The sequence below is a fragment of the Ascaphus truei genome, chromosome 11, assembly GCF_040206685.1.
Source record: "Ascaphus truei isolate aAscTru1 chromosome 11, aAscTru1.hap1, whole genome shotgun sequence".
Lineage (NCBI taxonomy): Eukaryota > Metazoa > Chordata > Amphibia > Anura > Ascaphidae > Ascaphus > Ascaphus truei.
Window position 1 is genome coordinate 27,944,066 of NC_134493.1, and position 17,659 is coordinate 27,961,724.

The 17,659-nt window shown below is 47.7% G+C and overlaps 1 protein-coding gene across 1 annotated transcript in view; it reads left to right on the plus strand.

The window, feature by feature from the left end:
* Nucleotides 1–17,659, plus strand: part of OTOA (otoancorin) — a 92,809-nt gene that overhangs the window by 16,856 nt on the left and 58,294 nt on the right. The window contains exons 6-10 of the mRNA XM_075565076.1: nt 1,492–1,579; nt 9,718–9,849; nt 11,518–11,753; nt 12,900–13,003; nt 15,938–16,047. Coding sequence (XP_075421191.1) covers nt 1,492–1,579; nt 9,718–9,849; nt 11,518–11,753; nt 12,900–13,003; nt 15,938–16,047 — 670 coding nt within the window. The remainder of the gene's footprint in view (nt 1–1,491; nt 1,580–9,717; nt 9,850–11,517; nt 11,754–12,899; nt 13,004–15,937; nt 16,048–17,659) is intronic.

Below are 17,659 nucleotides of genomic sequence, written 5' to 3' on the forward strand. Positions count from 1 at the left end.
GAAGCAAAAATGCGCCGGCCCAATGAAACGCCCCGGGCAGGGGAGGGGTTAATAATAATTTATTTTAGCAAAAGTCCCAGAACGAGAGGTCCTTCTCTGAAGCTGGAGGGAGGCAGCGAAGGGGAAATGGGAGGAAGTGGTTCTTTACAGAAAGGGTGGTGGATTCATTGAGTAGCCGCCCAGCAGAGGTGGTAGGGGCTAATACAGTAAGGGGAATCAAACAGGCTAGGGATAGACATAAGGCTAAATGCGAAATGAAGCCAAAGATCAAACAGGGTCTGAGGTCTTACGGGAGATAGGAGAGTGGGCAGACGCGGTGCGGCAACTGGTTCCCACCAGCCGCCCAATTCTATGGTTCTATAAATAAAGTGGAGTAGAACGAGATAAGCGGATCCATTAAATTCCACAGAGACATGTATTCTCCCCTCCCATAAAATGCTTCGCCAAATGTCTACAAAGCACAATACGGTGAGACTCTTCTGAGAGAGACAACACGAGGACTAGCAAAAACTTCTCATGCTGCCCCCCCCCTTGCATCTACAGAGACCCATTTCTGAGGTATGTAGTAATAGTCGCTGCAGGTTACCAGAAGAGCACATTGAGCTCCGTACGACACATTGATTAGAAGGCAGCAGTGTCACCTTCTCCATGTGGCTCTTGGAATCCTTGTTTTGTGAAACTGTTATTACCCTTAGCTGGGGTCTGTGGGCCGGCTCCAGCCCTTTTGGGGCTTGTTTCATTAGTCCACAAAAGGCCCCTCTCCTCCGTGCTCAGCACCCCAGCCAAGCTTACTATGCCCTCCTTCTGCATGACCACTCGATAGAGTCGTGAGACTTTTAAAGCTGCAGTTCAAGCAATATCCTACATGTGTGTTTAAATAAATCCGTTCTGTACTATGAGAAAATACTTGTAGCATTTAAAATAAAAAATAAAAAAAAATGTAAAGACTTTTTGAATGTATTCTAATGTAACAGGCATTTGTGTTCATATAGCAACCATTTACAAAATCATATTCCCTTCCCCTTCTGAAACAGCATCACCTTTTTGAGCCCTGCCCTCTCTCTAGCAGTGAACCAATTGAATCTAGTGCCTGCCTGGTCACATGATCTTCCTCACAGAACTTTGGCTGTCAGTGCAGCAGAAGAGGACACAAGATGCATTTAGTGAGCCCCCAAGCCGAATCTTTGGCGATCGATTACAGGAGAACGGATGGATCAGCAGCTTAGCTAATCGCTTGTCAGTGTGCAGATTGTATTAATGCACGTATTGAACAGGGGGAAAACAATTTTTTCAAATAAAAACAACAGCTTGAACTGCAGCTTTAATGGTGACCTAATGACAGTAATATATTTAAAGGGTTAAAGGGTCAGTCTCACCAGTTTCCAATTTAGTCAGAACTGTCCGTTTCTCTGGATGCATGGGGAGGAAATACCAGAACTTCACGTGGAAGGGAAACGGACTCTGGACTCATTTTGCTTCTTCTGTTCTCAGTTTTAGCAGCAATGTGTGGACACCAGATTTAATCGCAGGAATCATGGCATATTTATCCACTAAAAATGCTACTATTACCAGTCTACAGGTAAGAGAAGGACAGACATATAAGATGAATACGTTGTGTAAGCCATGTAAATAAATACAGATCAATACTATATATTGTACATTGTATGCAATTTGTGTGTTTGTGTATTGTGTACAGGGAGAAAACAAAAAAATGCGATTTATGCAACAAATTATCCCAGGGAGAGTTGGCCAGTATGGCAGCATGTGACTTGCACAAGGTCATAAAGAAGCTGGTGAAGGTCACAGACCTTCTGGTATCTCCAAAAAATGTGCCTCTGAAATGGAACATTATGATTAAACCAAAATAAAGATGATAGACAGCACTCACTTAATCAGTATAAGTAGTAATGCGCAGGGTGCTCAGGGAACCAAGGGGACCCAAATACCCCCAAAACCAATAGTCAAAAATTAACTAGAGTTCCAGCACTCACTGACTTAGGGAAAAATGAACAAAGCTGGGTATACGCCAAAAGTGTAGATAATTTAATGTAAGCACAACATAATATAACAAAACTTGGAGTGATGTAGCACAAGCGGGTAAACAGTGGACCCTACGGACAAGGTGGTGGGGGTGACCGAACAAAGGGACAGGGAGTGGGATAGACAATAGACAAGGAGAGTGAGGGGGGAGGTAAACAAAAAATGATGGGGGGAGGGTAATAAGGGGGGCAACGTTTCGGGGAAAGTCAGTGAGTGCTGGAACTCTAGTTAATTTTTGGAACATTATGATTGACTCAGCGTTTCCCATGTATTCACTAATACATAAAACAAAGAAACACAAATGCAAATGATTCCTTAGAGTCAATATGCTGCAGAGTATTATTTGTAGAGTATTTCTTTAGAGTAGAACTTTCCACATCAGGCAACGTGTAAAGAGAAAAAATCCCCAAACAAAAACTCCATAAGTGATATCTCATCATTCATACCCGATGAAGAGAATCTAACTCTCTAAACACATTGGGTGAAGAAAAGCTGCTCAGAGAAATCAGACCGCCCCATGTGCTGTGTGTTAGACCGCCCGAGGTGGCTGTGTGTGTGTGTGACCGTCCCAATTGGCTGTGTGTGTGTGATTGTCCCATGTGGCTGTGTGTGTGTGACTGCCCCAGGTGGCTGCGTGTGTGTGTTTGACCGGCGCCGGTGGCTGTGTGTGTGTGTGTGTGTTAGACCGCCTCAGATGGCTGTGTGTGTCTTTGACCGTCCCAGTGGCTGTGTGTGTGTGTGTGTGTGTGTGTGTGTGACTGCCCCAGGTGGCTATGTGTGTCTTTCACTGTCCCAGGTGGCTGTGTGTGTGTGACTGCCCCAGATGGCTGTGTGTGTGTGACTGTCCCAGGTGGCTGTGTGTGTGTGTGACCGTCCCAGGTGGCTGTGTGTGTGTGACTGCCCCAGGTGGCTGTGTGTGTGTGACTGCCCCAGGTGGCTGTGTGTGTGTGTGACTGCCCCAGGTGGCTGTGTGTGTGTGACTGCCCCAGGTGGCTGTGTGTGTGTGACCGTCCCAGGTGGCTGTGTGTGTGTGACTGCCCCAGGTGGCTGTGTGTGACCGTCCCAGGTGGCTGTGTGTGTGTGACTTCCCCAGGTGGCTGTGTGTGTGTGACTGCCCCAGGTGGCTGTGTGTGTGTGTGACTGCCCCAGGTGGCTGTGTGTGTGTGACTGCCCCAGGTGGCTGTGTGTGTGTGACCGTCCCAGGTGGCTGTGTGTGTGTGACTGCCCCAGGTGGCTGTGTGTGACTGTCCCAGGTGGCTGTGTGTGTGTGACCGTCCCAGGTGGCTGTGTGTGTGTGACTGTCTTAGGTGTGTGTGTGTGTGTGTGTGATTGTCCCAGGTGGCTGTGTGTCTGTGTGACCGTCCCAGGTGGCTGTGTGTGTGTGTGACTGTCCCAGGTGGCTGTGTGTGTGACTGTCCCAGGTGGCAGTGTGTGTGACTGTCCTAGGTGGCAGTGTGTGTGACTGTCCCAGGTGGCAGTGTGTGTGACTGTCCCAGGTGGCAGTGTGTGTGACTGTCCCAGGTGGCAGTGTGTGTGACTGTCCCAGGTGGCAGTGTGTGTGACTGTCCCAGGTGGCTGTGTGTGTGTGACTGTCCCAGGTGGCTGTGTGTGTGTGACTGTCCCAGGTGGCTGTGTGTGTGACTGCCCCAGGTGGCTGTGTGTGTGACTGCCCCAGGTGGCTGTGTGTGTGACTGCCCCAGGTGGCTGTGTGTGTGTGACTGCCCCAGGTGGCTGTGTGTGTGTGACTGCCCGAGGTGGCTGTGTGTGTGTGACTGCCCCAGGTGGCTGTGTGTGTGACTGCCCCAGGTGGCAGTGTGTGTGACCGTCTCAGGTGGCAGTGTGTGTGACTGTCCCAGGTGGCTGTGTGTTTGACTGTCCCAGGTGGCTGTGTGTGTGTGTGTGTGTGTGTGTGTGTGTGTGTGTGTGTGTGTGTGTGTGTGTGTGTGTGTGTGTGGAACATTATGATTGACTCAGCGTTTCCCATGTATTCACTAATACATAAAACAAAGAAACACAAATGCAAATGATTCCTTAGAGTCAATATGCTGCAGAGTATTATTTGTAGAGTATTTCTTTAGAGTAGAACTTTCCACATCAGGCAACGTGTAAAGAGAAAAAATCCCCAAACAAAAACTCCATAAGTGATATCTCATCATTCATACCCGATGAAGAGAATCTAACTCTCTAAACACATTGGGTGAAGAAAAGCTGCTCAGAGAAATCAGACCGCCCCATGTGCTGTGTGTTAGACCGCCCGAGGTGGCTGTGTGTGTGTGTGACCGTCCCAATTGGCTGTGTGTGTGTGATTGTCCCATGTGGCTGTGTGTGTGTGACTGCCCCAGGTGGCTGCGTGTGTGTGTTTGACCGGCGCCGGTGGCTGTGTGTGTGTGTGTGTGTTAGACCGCCTCAGATGGCTGTGTGTGTCTTTGACCGTCCCAGTGGCTGTGTGTGTGTGTGTGTGTGTGAGTGACTGCCCCAGGTGGCTATGTGTGTCTTTCACTGTCCCAGGTGGCTGTGTGTGTGTGACTGCCCCAGATGGCTGTGTGTGTGTGACTGTCCCAGGTGGCTGTGTGTGTGTGTGACCGTCCCAGGTGGCTGTGTGTGTGTGACTGCCCCAGGTGGCTGTGTGTGTGTGACTGCCCCAGGTGGCTGTGTGTGTGTGTGACTGCCCCAGGTGGCTGTGTGTGTGTGACTGCCCCAGGTGGCTGTGTGTGTGTGACCGTCCCAGGTGGCTGTGTGTGTGTGACTGCCCCAGGTGGCTGTGTGTGACCGTCCCAGGTGGCTGTGTGTGTGTGACTTCCCCAGGTGGCTGTGTGTGTGACTGCCCCAGGTAGCTGTGTGTGTGACTGTCCCAGGTGGCTGTGTGTGTGTGACCGTCCCAGGTGGCTGTGTGTGTGTGACTGTCTTAGGTGTGTGTGTGTGTGTGTGTGTGATTGTCCCAGGTGGCTGTGTGTCTGTGTGACCGTCCCAGGTGGCTGTGTGTGTGTGTGACCGTCCCAGGTGGCTGTGTGCGTGTGACCGTCCCAGGTGGCTGTGTGTGTGACCGTCCCAGGTGGCTGTGTGTGTGTGACCGTCCCAGGTGGCAGTGTGTGTGACTGCCCCAGGTGGCTGTGTGTTTACTGTCCCAGGTGGCTGTGTGTGTGTGTGTGTGTGTGTGTGTGTGTGTGTGTGTGTGTGTGTGTGTGACTGTCCCAGGTGGCTGTGTGTGTGACTGTCCCAGGTGGCAGTGTGTGTGACTGTCCCAGGTGGCAGTGTGTGTGACTGTCCCAGGTGGCAGTGTGTGTGACTGTCCCAGGTGGCTGTGTGTGTGACTGTCCCAGGTGGCTGTGTGTGTGTGACTGCCCCAGGTGGCTGTGTGTGTGACTGCCCCAGGTGGCTGTGTTTTTGACTGTCCCAGGTGGCTGTGTGTGTGTGACTGTCCCAGGTGGCTGTGTGTGACTGCCCCAGGTGGCTGTTTGTGTGACTGCCCCAGGTGGCTGTGTGTGTGACTGCCCCAGGTGGCTGTGTGTGTGACTGCCCCAGGTGGCTGTGTGTGTGACTGCCCCAGGTGGCTGTGTGTGTGACTGCCCCAGGTGGCTGTGTGTGTGACTGCCCCAGGTGGCTGTGTGTGTGTGACTGCCCCAGGTGGCTGTGTGTGTGACTGTCCCAGGTGGCAGTGTGTGTGACTGTCCCAGGTGGTTGTGTGTGTGACTGCCCCAGGTTGCTGTGTGTGTGTGACTGCCCCAGGTGGCAGTGTGTGTGTGACTGCCCCAGGTGGCTGTGTGTGTGTGTGTGACTGCCCCAGGTGGCGGTGTGTGTGTGACTGCCCCAGGTGGGTGGGTGTGTTTGACTGCCCCAGGTGGCTGTGTGTGTGTGACTGCCCCAGGTGGCTGTGTGTGTGACTGCCCCAGGTGGCTGTGTGTGACTGCCCCAGGTGGCTGTGTGTGACTGCCCCAGGTGGCTGTGTGTGACTACCCCAGGTGGCTGTGTGTGTGACTGCCCCAGGTGGCTGTGTGTGTGACTGCCCCAGGTGGCTGTGTGTGACTGCCCCAGGTGGCTGTGTGTGACTGCCCCAGGTGGCTGTGTGTGTGACTGCCCCAGGTGGCAGTGTGTGTGAGTGCCCCAGGTGGCAGTGTGTGTGACCGTCCCAGGTGGCAGTGTGTGTGACTGCCCCAGGTGGCTGTGTGTGTGTGACTGCCCCAGGTGGCAGTGTGTGTGACTGCCCCAGGTGGCTGTGTGTGTGTGACTGCCCCAGGTGGCAGTGTGTGTGACCGTCCCAGGTGGCAGTGTGTGTGACTGTCCCAGGTGGCTGTGTGTTTGACAGTCCCAGGTGGCTGTGTGTGTGTGTGACTGCCCCAGGTGGCTGTGTGTGTGACTGCCCCAGGTGGCTGTGTGTGTGACTGCCCCAGGTGGCTGTGTGTGACTGCCCCAGGTGGCTGTGTGTGTGACTGCCTCAGGTAGCTGTGTGTGTATGACTGCCCCAGGTGGCTGTGTGTGTGTGACTGCCCCAGGTGGCAGTGTGTGGGACCGTCCCAGGTGGCAGTTTGTGTGACTGTCCCAGGTGGCTTTGTGTGTGACCGTCCCAGGTGGCTGTGTGTGTGTGTGTGTGTGTGTGTGTCTGTCCCAGGTGGCTGTGTGTGTGTCTGTCCCAGGTGGCTGTGTGTGTGACTGTCCCAGGTGGCAGTGTGTGTGACTGTCCTAGGTGGCAGTGTGTGTGACTGTCCCAGGTGGCAGTGTGTGTGACTGTCCCAGGTGGCAGTGTGTGTGACTGTCCCAGGTGGCAGTGTGTGTGACTGTCCCAGGTGGCAGTGTGTGTGACTGTCCCAGGTGGCTGTGTGTGTGTGACTGTCCCAGGTGGCTGTGTGTGTGTGACTGTCCCAGGTGGCTGTGTGTGTGACTGCCCCAGGTGGCTGTGTGTGTGACTGCCCCAGGTGGCTGTGTGTGTGACTGCCCCAGGTGGCTGTGTGTGTGTGACTGCCCCAGGTGGCTGTGTGTGTGTGACTGCCCGAGGTGGCTGTGTGTGTGTGACTGCCCCAGGTGGCTGTGTGTGTGACTGCCCCAGGTGGCAGTGTGTGTGACCGTCTCAGGTGGCAGTGTGTGTGACTGTCCCAGGTGGCTGTGTGTTTGACTGTCCCAGGTGGCTGTGTGTGTGTGTGTGTGTGTGTGTGTGTGTGTGTGTGTGTGTGTGTGTGTGTGTGTGTGTGTGTGTGTGTGTGTGTGTGTGTGTGTGTGTGTGTGTGTGTGTGTGTGTGACTGTCCCAAGTGGCAGTGTGTGTGACTGTCCCAGGTGGTTGTGTGTGTGACTGCCCCAGATTGCTGTGTGTGTGACTGCCCCAGGTGGCTGTGTGTGTGTGTGACTGCCCCAGGTGGCTGTGTGTGTGTGACTGCCCCAGGTGGCTGTGTGTGTGTGACTGCCCCAGGTGGCTGTGTGTGTGTGACTGCCCCAGGTGGCTGTGTGTGTGTGTGACTGCCCCAGGTGGCTGTGTGTGTGTGACTGCCCCAGGTGGCTGTGTGTGTGTGACTGCCCCAGGTGGCGGTGTGTGTGACTGCCCCAGGTGGCGGTGTGTGTGACTGCCCCAGGTGGCGGTGTGTGTGTGACTGCCCCAGGTGGCTGTGTGTGTGTGACTGCCCCAGGTGGCGGTGTGTGTGACTGCCCCAGGTGGCGGTGTGTGTGACTGCCCCAGGTGGCGGTGTGTGTGTGACTGCCCCAGGTGGCTGTGTGTGTGACTGTCCCAGGTGGCTGTGTGTGTGACTGCCCCAGGTGGCAGTGTGTGTGACCGTCCCAGGTGGATGTGTGTGTGACTGTCCCAGGTGGCTGTGTGTGTGACTGTCCCAGGTGGATGTGTGTGTGACTGTCCCAGGTGGCTGTGTGTGTGACTGTCCCAGGTGGCTGTGTGTGTGTGACTGTCCCAGGTGGCTGTGTGTGTGTGACTGTCCCAGGTGGCTGTGTGTGTGTGACTGTCCCAGGTAGATGTGTGTGTGACTGTTCCAGGTGGCTGTGTGTGACCGTACCTGGTGGCTGTATGTGTGACTGTCCCAGGTGGCTGTGTGTGTGTTACTGTCCCAGGTGGCTGTGTGTGACCGTCCCAGGTGGCTGTGTGTGTGTGACCGTCCCAGGTGGCTGTGTGTGTGACCGTCCTAGGTGGCTGTGTGTGTGACCGTCCCAGGTGGCTGTGTGTGTGTGACTGTCCCAGGTGGCTGTGTGTGTGACTGTCCCAGGTGGCTGTGTGTGTGACTGTCCCAGGTGGATGTGTGTGTGACTGTTCCAGGTGGCTGTATGTGTGACCGTCCCAGGTGGCTGTATGTGTGACTGTCCCAGGTGGCTGTGTGTGACCGTCCCAGGTGGCTGTGTGTGTGTGACCGTCCCAGGTGGCTGTGTATGTGTGACCGTCCCAGGTGGCTGTGTGTGTGACCGTCCCAGGTGGCTGTGTGTGACTGTCCCAGGTGGCTGTGTGTGTGTGACTGTCCCAGGTGGCTGTGTGTGTGACCGTCCCAGGTGGCTGTGTGTGTGACCGTCCTAGGTGGCTGTGTGTGTGACCGTCCCAAGTGGCTGTGTGTGTGTGACCGTCCCAGGTGGCTGTGTGTGACTGTCCCAGGTGGCTGTGTGTGTGACTGTCCCAGGTGGATGTGTGTGTGACTGTTCCAGGTGGCTGTATGTGTGACCGTCCCAGGTGGCTGTATGTGTGACTGTCCCAGGTGGCTGTGTGTGACCGTCCCAGGTGGCTGTGTATGTGTGACCGTCCCAGGTGGCTGTGTATGTGTGACCGTCCCAGGTGGCTGTGTGTGTGACCGTTCCAGGTGGCTGTGTGTGACTGTCCCAGGTGGCTGTGTGTGTGTGACTGTCCCAGGTGGCTGTGTGTGACCGTCCCAGGTGGCTGTGTGTGTGTGACCGTCCCAGGTGGCTGTGTGTGTGACCGTCCTAGGTGGCTGGGTGTGTGACCGTCCCAGGTGGCTGTGTGTGTGTGACTGTCCCAGGTGGCTGTGTGTGACTGTCCCAGGTGGCTGTGTGTGTGACTGTCCCAGGTGGATGTGTGTGTGACTGTTCCAGGTGGCTGTATGTGTGACCGTCCCAGGTGGCTGTATGTGTGACTGTCCCAGGTGGCTGTGTGTGACCGTCCCAGGTGGCTGTGTGTGTGTGACCGTCCCAGGTGGCTGTGTATGTGTGACCGTCCCAGGTGGCTGTGTGTGTGACCGTCCCAGGTGGCTGTGTGTGACTGTCCCAGGTGGCTGTGTGTGTGTGTGACCGTCCCAGGTGGCTGTGACTTCAACCAGCACCACAAGTACAACTGAATCAGCACATGGAGATGGGTCTTGCATCGGAACCAGACTGGTGCCTCCCCTATGTGCTCCCTAAATATTACAGTTAATGAGTAGTTTGGTTTATTTTTGGCGTTATTACATTCATTTGAGATACTACTCAAAAATTTTTTTTATTTTTATATGAATTTACTAAACTCACCTTTCATCCCAGCTCAACACACAGAGGCCACTTCCCCATCCACTGTCATGTCAAATCAATAGATTATAAATAACACTCTCATTTAAATTCCAATACTCCCTAATCGAAGCTTTCTCGTGTTGGCGAACGTGGGAGAACGTTATTTCTGTGTTATTTTACTGATTTCTTTCCAGCTTTTAGAGAAAAGTGGACGATAACCCGGTTTTATAAACGTCCGTTCTTCCCCCCCTGGTTTTCAGGCTGCAATGAAGAGCTACCTGGAGAATATTTCGGATAACCCCAAATTTCTCCTCTCTGAATTACGACAGCTTGATACCCAGCAGTTCCAACTAGCCATGAAGTATCTCCTCAGCGGGAACAATGAGCATTTTGTGAGTAAAGCTGTAATTAAAGAAGATTGTGCAGAACTACCCTAAAGAGAATGTACCATGTCACGTAATTAGGAAACGCAGCACCGTATATATGTATATCTTTATTTATATAGCGCCATTAAGGTACATAGCGCTTCACAGCAGTAATACACGTGACAATCATATAAATAACAAATAATACAAATAACACATAATGGGAAGAAGCGCTTCAGACATAAAAGTAACATTAGGAAAAGGGATTCCCTTCCCCGAAGAGCTTACAATCTAATTGGTAGGTAGGAAGAACGTACAGAGACAGTAGGAGGGCGTTCTGGTAAGTGCGTCTGCGAGGGGCCGAGGTCGATGTATGCGGCATAAAGTATCAGCCACAGAGCTACTCATATGCTTCGTTAGAGTTGTGTTGTAAGGTGGGTTTTAAAGGTGGATAGAGAGGGTGCTAGTCGGATATTGAGGGGAATGGAATTCCAGAGGTGTGGGGCAGTGAGTGAGAAAGGTTTAATGCGGGACAGTAACACGAATAGCCCAAGTAGCCAGCTAGTCATGGGTTGAACGTGATTAGCTGGCCATTAAAGGTTTTAATATACTATGCTGTTCTGCAATGTCAATAATATGTATTTGTATCACCTATTCTTGTGACCTTCTTTCCTATGTATATAGTGCCCATTATATACATAGACAGATGGGCCTAAAGCCAGCTTGGGGTAGGTGATAAAAATTAGCATGTTTGGTCGCCAATATCGCCAGGTATCGGAGTTTAGTGGCTAGCATGCGAATAGGAAATGAGCCGGTAATGACCCATTTGCATGCTCAATACATGCTTGCTGTTAAATGTAACGCACTAATATTGCATTCCTGCGTTGTTTCATGCGACTATCCATTGATGATTTAGGTAGTAAAAATAACTCAATTATTTTCACATGAAAGAAGTCATTTCGGGCAACTCGTCTTTTATTAAACACCCCCCACCCCCCTTTGTTGTTTGAGAATGGAAACCAGGGGGTCCCCTGAGCTGAAAATAGTGCAGTTCACCGTCCTGAGATACTTACCAGTGAAGCGACCTACATTCAGTCGTCTCCAGGGGAAACAAAATGGCGGATTCAATCATCCGCATCATGCAGGCCAATAGGAAGCCGCCGTGTCACATTTGTTGACTTCTGATTTGCCCACGTGATGCAGGGCATTTGAAAAACATGAAATAATATTGGTACCTTTACCTAAAAACAGTGGCGTTTTTCCTTGGGGAGCCCAAATTCCCATCCTTTAAAAAAAAGTGTTAAGGGGTGGGGGGGGGGGGGGTCATATGTGCGTATTGTTACTTGTAGTCAGTTTTTAAGCAGTAGCACAGTTTAGTCCATCTAGCCCAAAGTAAGACACTATTTTTGCTTTCAATGCTAGTTTTTGAACTTTTTTTTTTTGCCATAATGTGTACAATTTTCTGCAAATTCAAAGGTGGGAAAATCTTTCACAAATCTGTAATTTAAATGACTGTTGCACCAGTGGGATGGCTTATATGGATCGCCTATATTCTCTAGCGCTTTTACATATTCCCCTTTCACAGTCCTTGCACGGGGAAACACATCCATACTGCACTGTGCAGGAGGCATGTCACACTCGGCCATGAGAGAAATTGAGGCTGCGTGATCTGAAACCCCATTGTGATTGTCCCAGGACACGGCAGGCATCGTTCTGGATTTGAACACGTTGCGGCAGAGAATTTGCCAGCGCCCGGGAGGAAACCGAACCCTATTCCTCATCGCCGTAGAGAAATGCCTTCCGGCTGCGAGCTCGGCAGAATGCGTCAGTATACTGAGCCAGGTCTTCCGGATGTTTGCGGGAAGCTACCTGCAACCAGACGTGATCGCAAATCTACCAGCTGTGGTACCGGACGACCCCTTCAGAAATCTGTAAGACCCATTATAAGCACATCGCTCACTCTGGTCCTTTGTATTCTTAACTCATTTAGTAATGAACCCATTACTCATTTGAACCCCATTCAAGTGACTTACTGCCTATGGAATAAAGCCCCTGAGACTGATCTGCCTTCTTACGCAAGGAACAATACAATATGCAACAATGTAATCATTATAAATATTGTGCATCCAAATCTCAGTGTTAAAAAGATGTCTGTCGGATGTATGAAGTCTTCATACATATGACGCAGAATTTTGTATTTTTACATTATTGCTGCTGTATCACCTTATGTTGAATACCTGATGAATACAACTAAATTCTATTTTAATTTGTGTATTTATTTATAACTAGTGTTGGTAAATATCAATTATTAGTGTAATATTATGTATGATAGCCATACTTGGCTTATTCTGCAGGGTTTACGAAAAGTTCGACTTGGAGGTTAATTTTGGGGCGCAAACACATTCTTTTTTATAACATGGCGTTTGAATTTATACGTCTGGCACTGTGTCATCAAAAAATTAGACACGGCGCAGATTGAGAAAGTTTAGTACACAGGCGCGTACACAAGGGTAACATTAAATTGTATTTCTCTGCGCCAATTTTGTGCCCAAAAAGCCGTTGTGACACTTACTGTAGTACACAGGCGCCAGGAGAGATTTCGGAGGAGTTTCTACTTGCTGAGCCCGACTTGTCTATCATCAACAAATGACGACATCAATCCTAAATCTAAAACTGCTACCTCCTGTTTCCCAAGAGAGTATCATAAACTAATATATAGTTAGATAAAACATGAGCACAACATTATTTTTGCAGAACTTTATAAAAAATGCAGTAATTATAGGTTTAGCTTCATAATCCAGTTTTGGTCACAATTTCATTGGAATTATTACCGGTTTCTTTCCCTTGTTATAAACGCACCTGAAACAAAAGCCAAATAGATTGTATGTCCCCTAGTGCCAAAATGTTATGGCTATTTTGTCTAAATCTTGAAAGATATGTATCGTAAATGATGGACACTCGAGTTAAATCGAAATGTGGTAGTTGGGTGCGTACATTTTAATTAAACCGTTGTGTATTACAGACATAATTACTACTGTTGTCATCTCTGGTTTAACATGACTATCTATGTTATTTAGCTCGTCTGTATTTAGGGATCTGTATGACAAGATAACAGCCAATGCTCGCAGAGCTCTGTATGAATGGATGACTCAAATTCTCCAGAAAACACACATGGCTAATGGTGAGTACCAAGCGTGGCATTGAAACAATACATTGGGGGGGAATGTATTAGCATAAAGAAAGGGTGAACACTGTGCTCTGTTGTGACGCATTGCTTTATTGTCTGCTGTATTTTCCTATATTTGATGCAAGATGTAAATCAAACAACTTGTTTCCATTTTGCTCCAAATTTGCCTTGGTACATCAACCTTCAGAGAATCAGAGTGTTCCTGTTGTGTGATCATCAACCTACTTGTCTGACAATGCCACAAAGTAACAGGATACTCCGTGAATGAGAAGCAGGATTCAGTGTAGCAGGTTATGTTAGACTCAACCTCTGAGTGAGGACACAGCTGTGTGAGGCCATTGTGGGGATTATACAATGAGTCACATATAGAGCCCCTCAAGTCTAAAGCATATTTATGGAAGAAAAGCAGTGATCACGGCATAATAAGGAGCTAGGGCACACTTACAGTACAGTTACATAGTTACATCATTACATAGTTACATAGTCTATAAGGTTGAAAAAAGACATATGCCCATTGAGTTCAACTTATGCTAAATTTAGATGACAGATACTTATCCTATATTTGTATTTATAGCATTTGAAATCAGAGGAATGCAAACCAAAAACCCCAGTGAAACATCATCCAATACTGTCTCATAAGGGGGAAATTAAATTCCTTCCTGTCTCCAATATTGGCAATCAGATTACTCCCTGGATCAACATCCTTCCCATGTTTACTTATTTGGTATATCCCTGTATACCTTTCCTTTCTAAAAAAAAGTCCAAACTTTTTTTGAACAAATCTATTGTATCTGCCATCACAGTTTCCATGGGTAATGAATTCCACACTGTAACTGCCCTTACTGTAAAGAACCCTTTCCTTTGTTGCTGATGAAATCTATTTTCCTCCAACCTTAAGGGATGTGTTGTTTGTACTCCCTTGGGATGAATAGTTCCCTTGAAAGTTCCTTGTATTAATTCCTTAAACTGTAAAAAAAAAAAAAAAAAAAGGGCCAGTACAGCTCTGTAACTGCATTCCTGCATGGTTGTGTCATTAGACAGTCTGATTAGTGATTAAAATACATGCAATTTTATTATTTTTTACGACTTGCCATATAAAATTAACAATGCAACTGTATAGAATATAGCTGTGCCAACATTGAACAAACTTTTCCTGCTGCGCCCCCCTGTCTGCCTGCTCTGGAGCTCGCGCACCCCTCCTCCCTGGCAGATGCGTCAAATGACGCTTTGGGGTCACATGACGTCAGGTCACGCCCCCCAGTTTGCGCTCCCCTGTTTTATAGCACATAGATTGTTCCCATTTGTCATTATTTCTAGCACAGATGGTACCAATGGCTCACCCTAATATAAAAATGAATCCCAAATGCTACATAACCCCTAAATAAATGTCTTAATAAATAAAACTATCACTTTCCCACTGTATTAAGTCCAACCTGGTTACAAGCAACTAGCCCAGGGGTCTGAGACCTTTCAAGGAAGAAGAGACATTTGATAAAAAAAATATTTCTCCAAAATATTCCGAGATTCGCAACACATGCATGAGTATTACACCCCCACACACACACATACATATACTGTACTATACACACACTAATAGGTATATACTGTATAAGCATTAACATACAACACATGCATGAGTATTACACCCCCACACACACATACATATACTGTACTATACACACACTAATAGGTATATACTGTATAAGCATTAACATACAACACATGCATGAGTATTACACCCCCACACACACATACATATACTGTACTATACACACACTAATAGGTATATACTGTATAAGCATTAACATACAACACATGCATGAGTATTACACCCCCACACACACATACATATACTGTACTATACACACACTAATAGGTATATACTGTATAAGCATTAACATACAACACATGCATGAATATTACACCCCCACACACACATACATGTACTGTACTATACACACACTATTAGGTATATACTGTATAAGCATTAACATACAACACATGCATGAATATTACACCCCCACACACACATACATGTACTGTACTATACACACACTAATAGGTATATACTGTATAAGCATTAACATACAACACATGCATGAGTATTACACCCCCACACACACATACATGTACTGTACTATACACACACTAATAGGTATATACTGTATAAGCATTAACATACAACACATGCATGAATATTACACCCCCACACACACATACATGTACTGTACTATACACACACTAATAGGTATATACTGTATAAGCATTAACATACAACACATGCATGAGTATTACACCCCCACACACACATACATATACTGTACTATACACACACTAATAGGTATATACTGTATAAGCATTAACATACAACACATGCATGAATATTACACCCCCACACACACATACATGTACTGTACTATACACACACTATTAGGTATATACTGTATAAGCATTAACATACAACACATGCATGAATATTACACCCCCACACACACATACATGTACTGTACTATACACACACTAATAGGTATATACTGTATAAGCATTAACATACAACACATGCATGAGTATTACACCCCCACACACACATACATGTACTGTACATACCAGTAAGCATTAACATACAGCACCTGCATGAATATTACACCCCCCCACACACACATACATGTACTGTACATACCAATAAGCATTAACATACGACAAACTTATTTTTTCCTATCCCTAATCGCCCCCCCCCCCCCCCCCGCACACACAGAGAGAGAGGCAGCAGCTGGCGAGCGGCATCCTGCGAGAGCCGCGTGTAGATGCGGGAAGAGCCGCGGTTACCGACCCCTGAACTAGGGAGTGTTACATAACATAAGTGTAGAATCCCACTGCTCTCATGTTTCACGTATAACACAATGAGTGCGATCGTTTACTTGCACACAGAAATGAATGGAGCAGCCACATCCTGGGTCACTGCAGAAAACCTGTGGATCTTGGGCAGATACATGGTCCATCTCCCACTGGAAGAAATTCGGAAAATTCATGTCAATGAAGTAAGTAGAGACACATATTTCCCTGTTCTAGTCCCTTAGAGTGATGCAGTAGGTGAGCTGCATGTTTGCCAGCAGAGAACACATTGGGATAAATGTACTCAACTGTGCTAGGTCATATTGTTAATGGAATAATTGTCACTGCAAAGAGTAAGACTCAATGTGTAAGATCAATAACATTCAGATGAAGTGAGACTGGCAGGCCTGTATCTAAGTATAATACTTGCTGTTCACATTCATTACCTTTAAGCAGCTGTCCAAGCTGCCGTTTTAAAAATTATTAATTTTCCCCCTTTAATATGTTTATCAATACAATCCACACAATAAGTAATTAGCTAAGTTGCCGATCGACCCGTTCTCTTGTGATCGATCGGCGAAGATGCGACTCGGGGGTTCACTAAATGGCTGTCAGTGCAGCAGAAGAGGACCAAAGATGCAATGTTCTGTGGGGAAGATCATGTGACCAGGCAGTCACTATATACAATTGGTGCACTGCTAGAGAGAGGGTAGGGCTCAAAAAGGGGTGTGCCAAAGCCTGTTTCAGAAGAAGAAGGGGATGTGACTTTGTAAATGGTTACTATAGAAACAAAAAATGCTTGTTACATTATAATACATTAAAAATTGTTTTTTTTGTTGTTTTTTTAATGCTACAAGTATTTTCTGACACAACGAAAAAACAAAACACCAGCCCTCCTAAATGAACAATTATGTAGATAATGTGAATGGTGCAATAGGGAATGGAGTGAAAGGCTACACTAAGAACTGATAGAACAAACGTCCCAGATGGGGCGATTGGATCAGTGAAAAAAAACCTATTTAACAGCACTCAATCACATGATGTAAGTGTTAAAGTATATTGTAAGGTTAGAGCTAAGATGTCCATAATATGATATGATGATAATACTAAAAACACTTTTAATAGTAAAAAAATAAAACACAGGGTGTTAAAAATACCCAAACAGACAACTAAATGAAGCTTAAAGTGATCAACCTAAAAAGGTAGGGTGATGACTGAGGCAGGTAAGCCTATCAAAAATAGAACTTAAGCCTACTAGGAGGAAGAGAGTTCCTAAGCAAACTCCCCCCTCCCACGACCACTCTACAATTGGAAACTATATTAAATTGTAAACAGGAGCATAAATAGTGTGTGTAGATCAGTACATAGTAACTATGGGTCACTGCAAACGAGTGCACAGCACGTGCTGTACATATTCAGACCAACCCACCAGATACTTGACATATGTATAGGTGGGGACTGATAGTTGTAATCAGTAATGACAAAATCTGTATACTTATAGGGCAAATAGTGTCCAAGATGTTGTGAACTCTAAGCACACAAAAACACTGATAATGCTAGTGAGATATCCCTGAATAGATAGCCAGGAAAAGAGAGATCCATATATAGGCACTAACAAAGTACAATACTTGCGTTATGGTGATCTCTCAAAGAAGCGCCTACACATGCTCCCTATGTAGTGCCCATAAGTGAAAATAGGAAAGGCTCAGTCTGTCCTGGAAAGCGTGTATATAATTACACATAGGTGCCCATGGGGTTAGTAACAGCAGCCCCGACAGCCGTTTCGCATTGGCGCTTTGTCAAAGGGGAAGCTTTGAC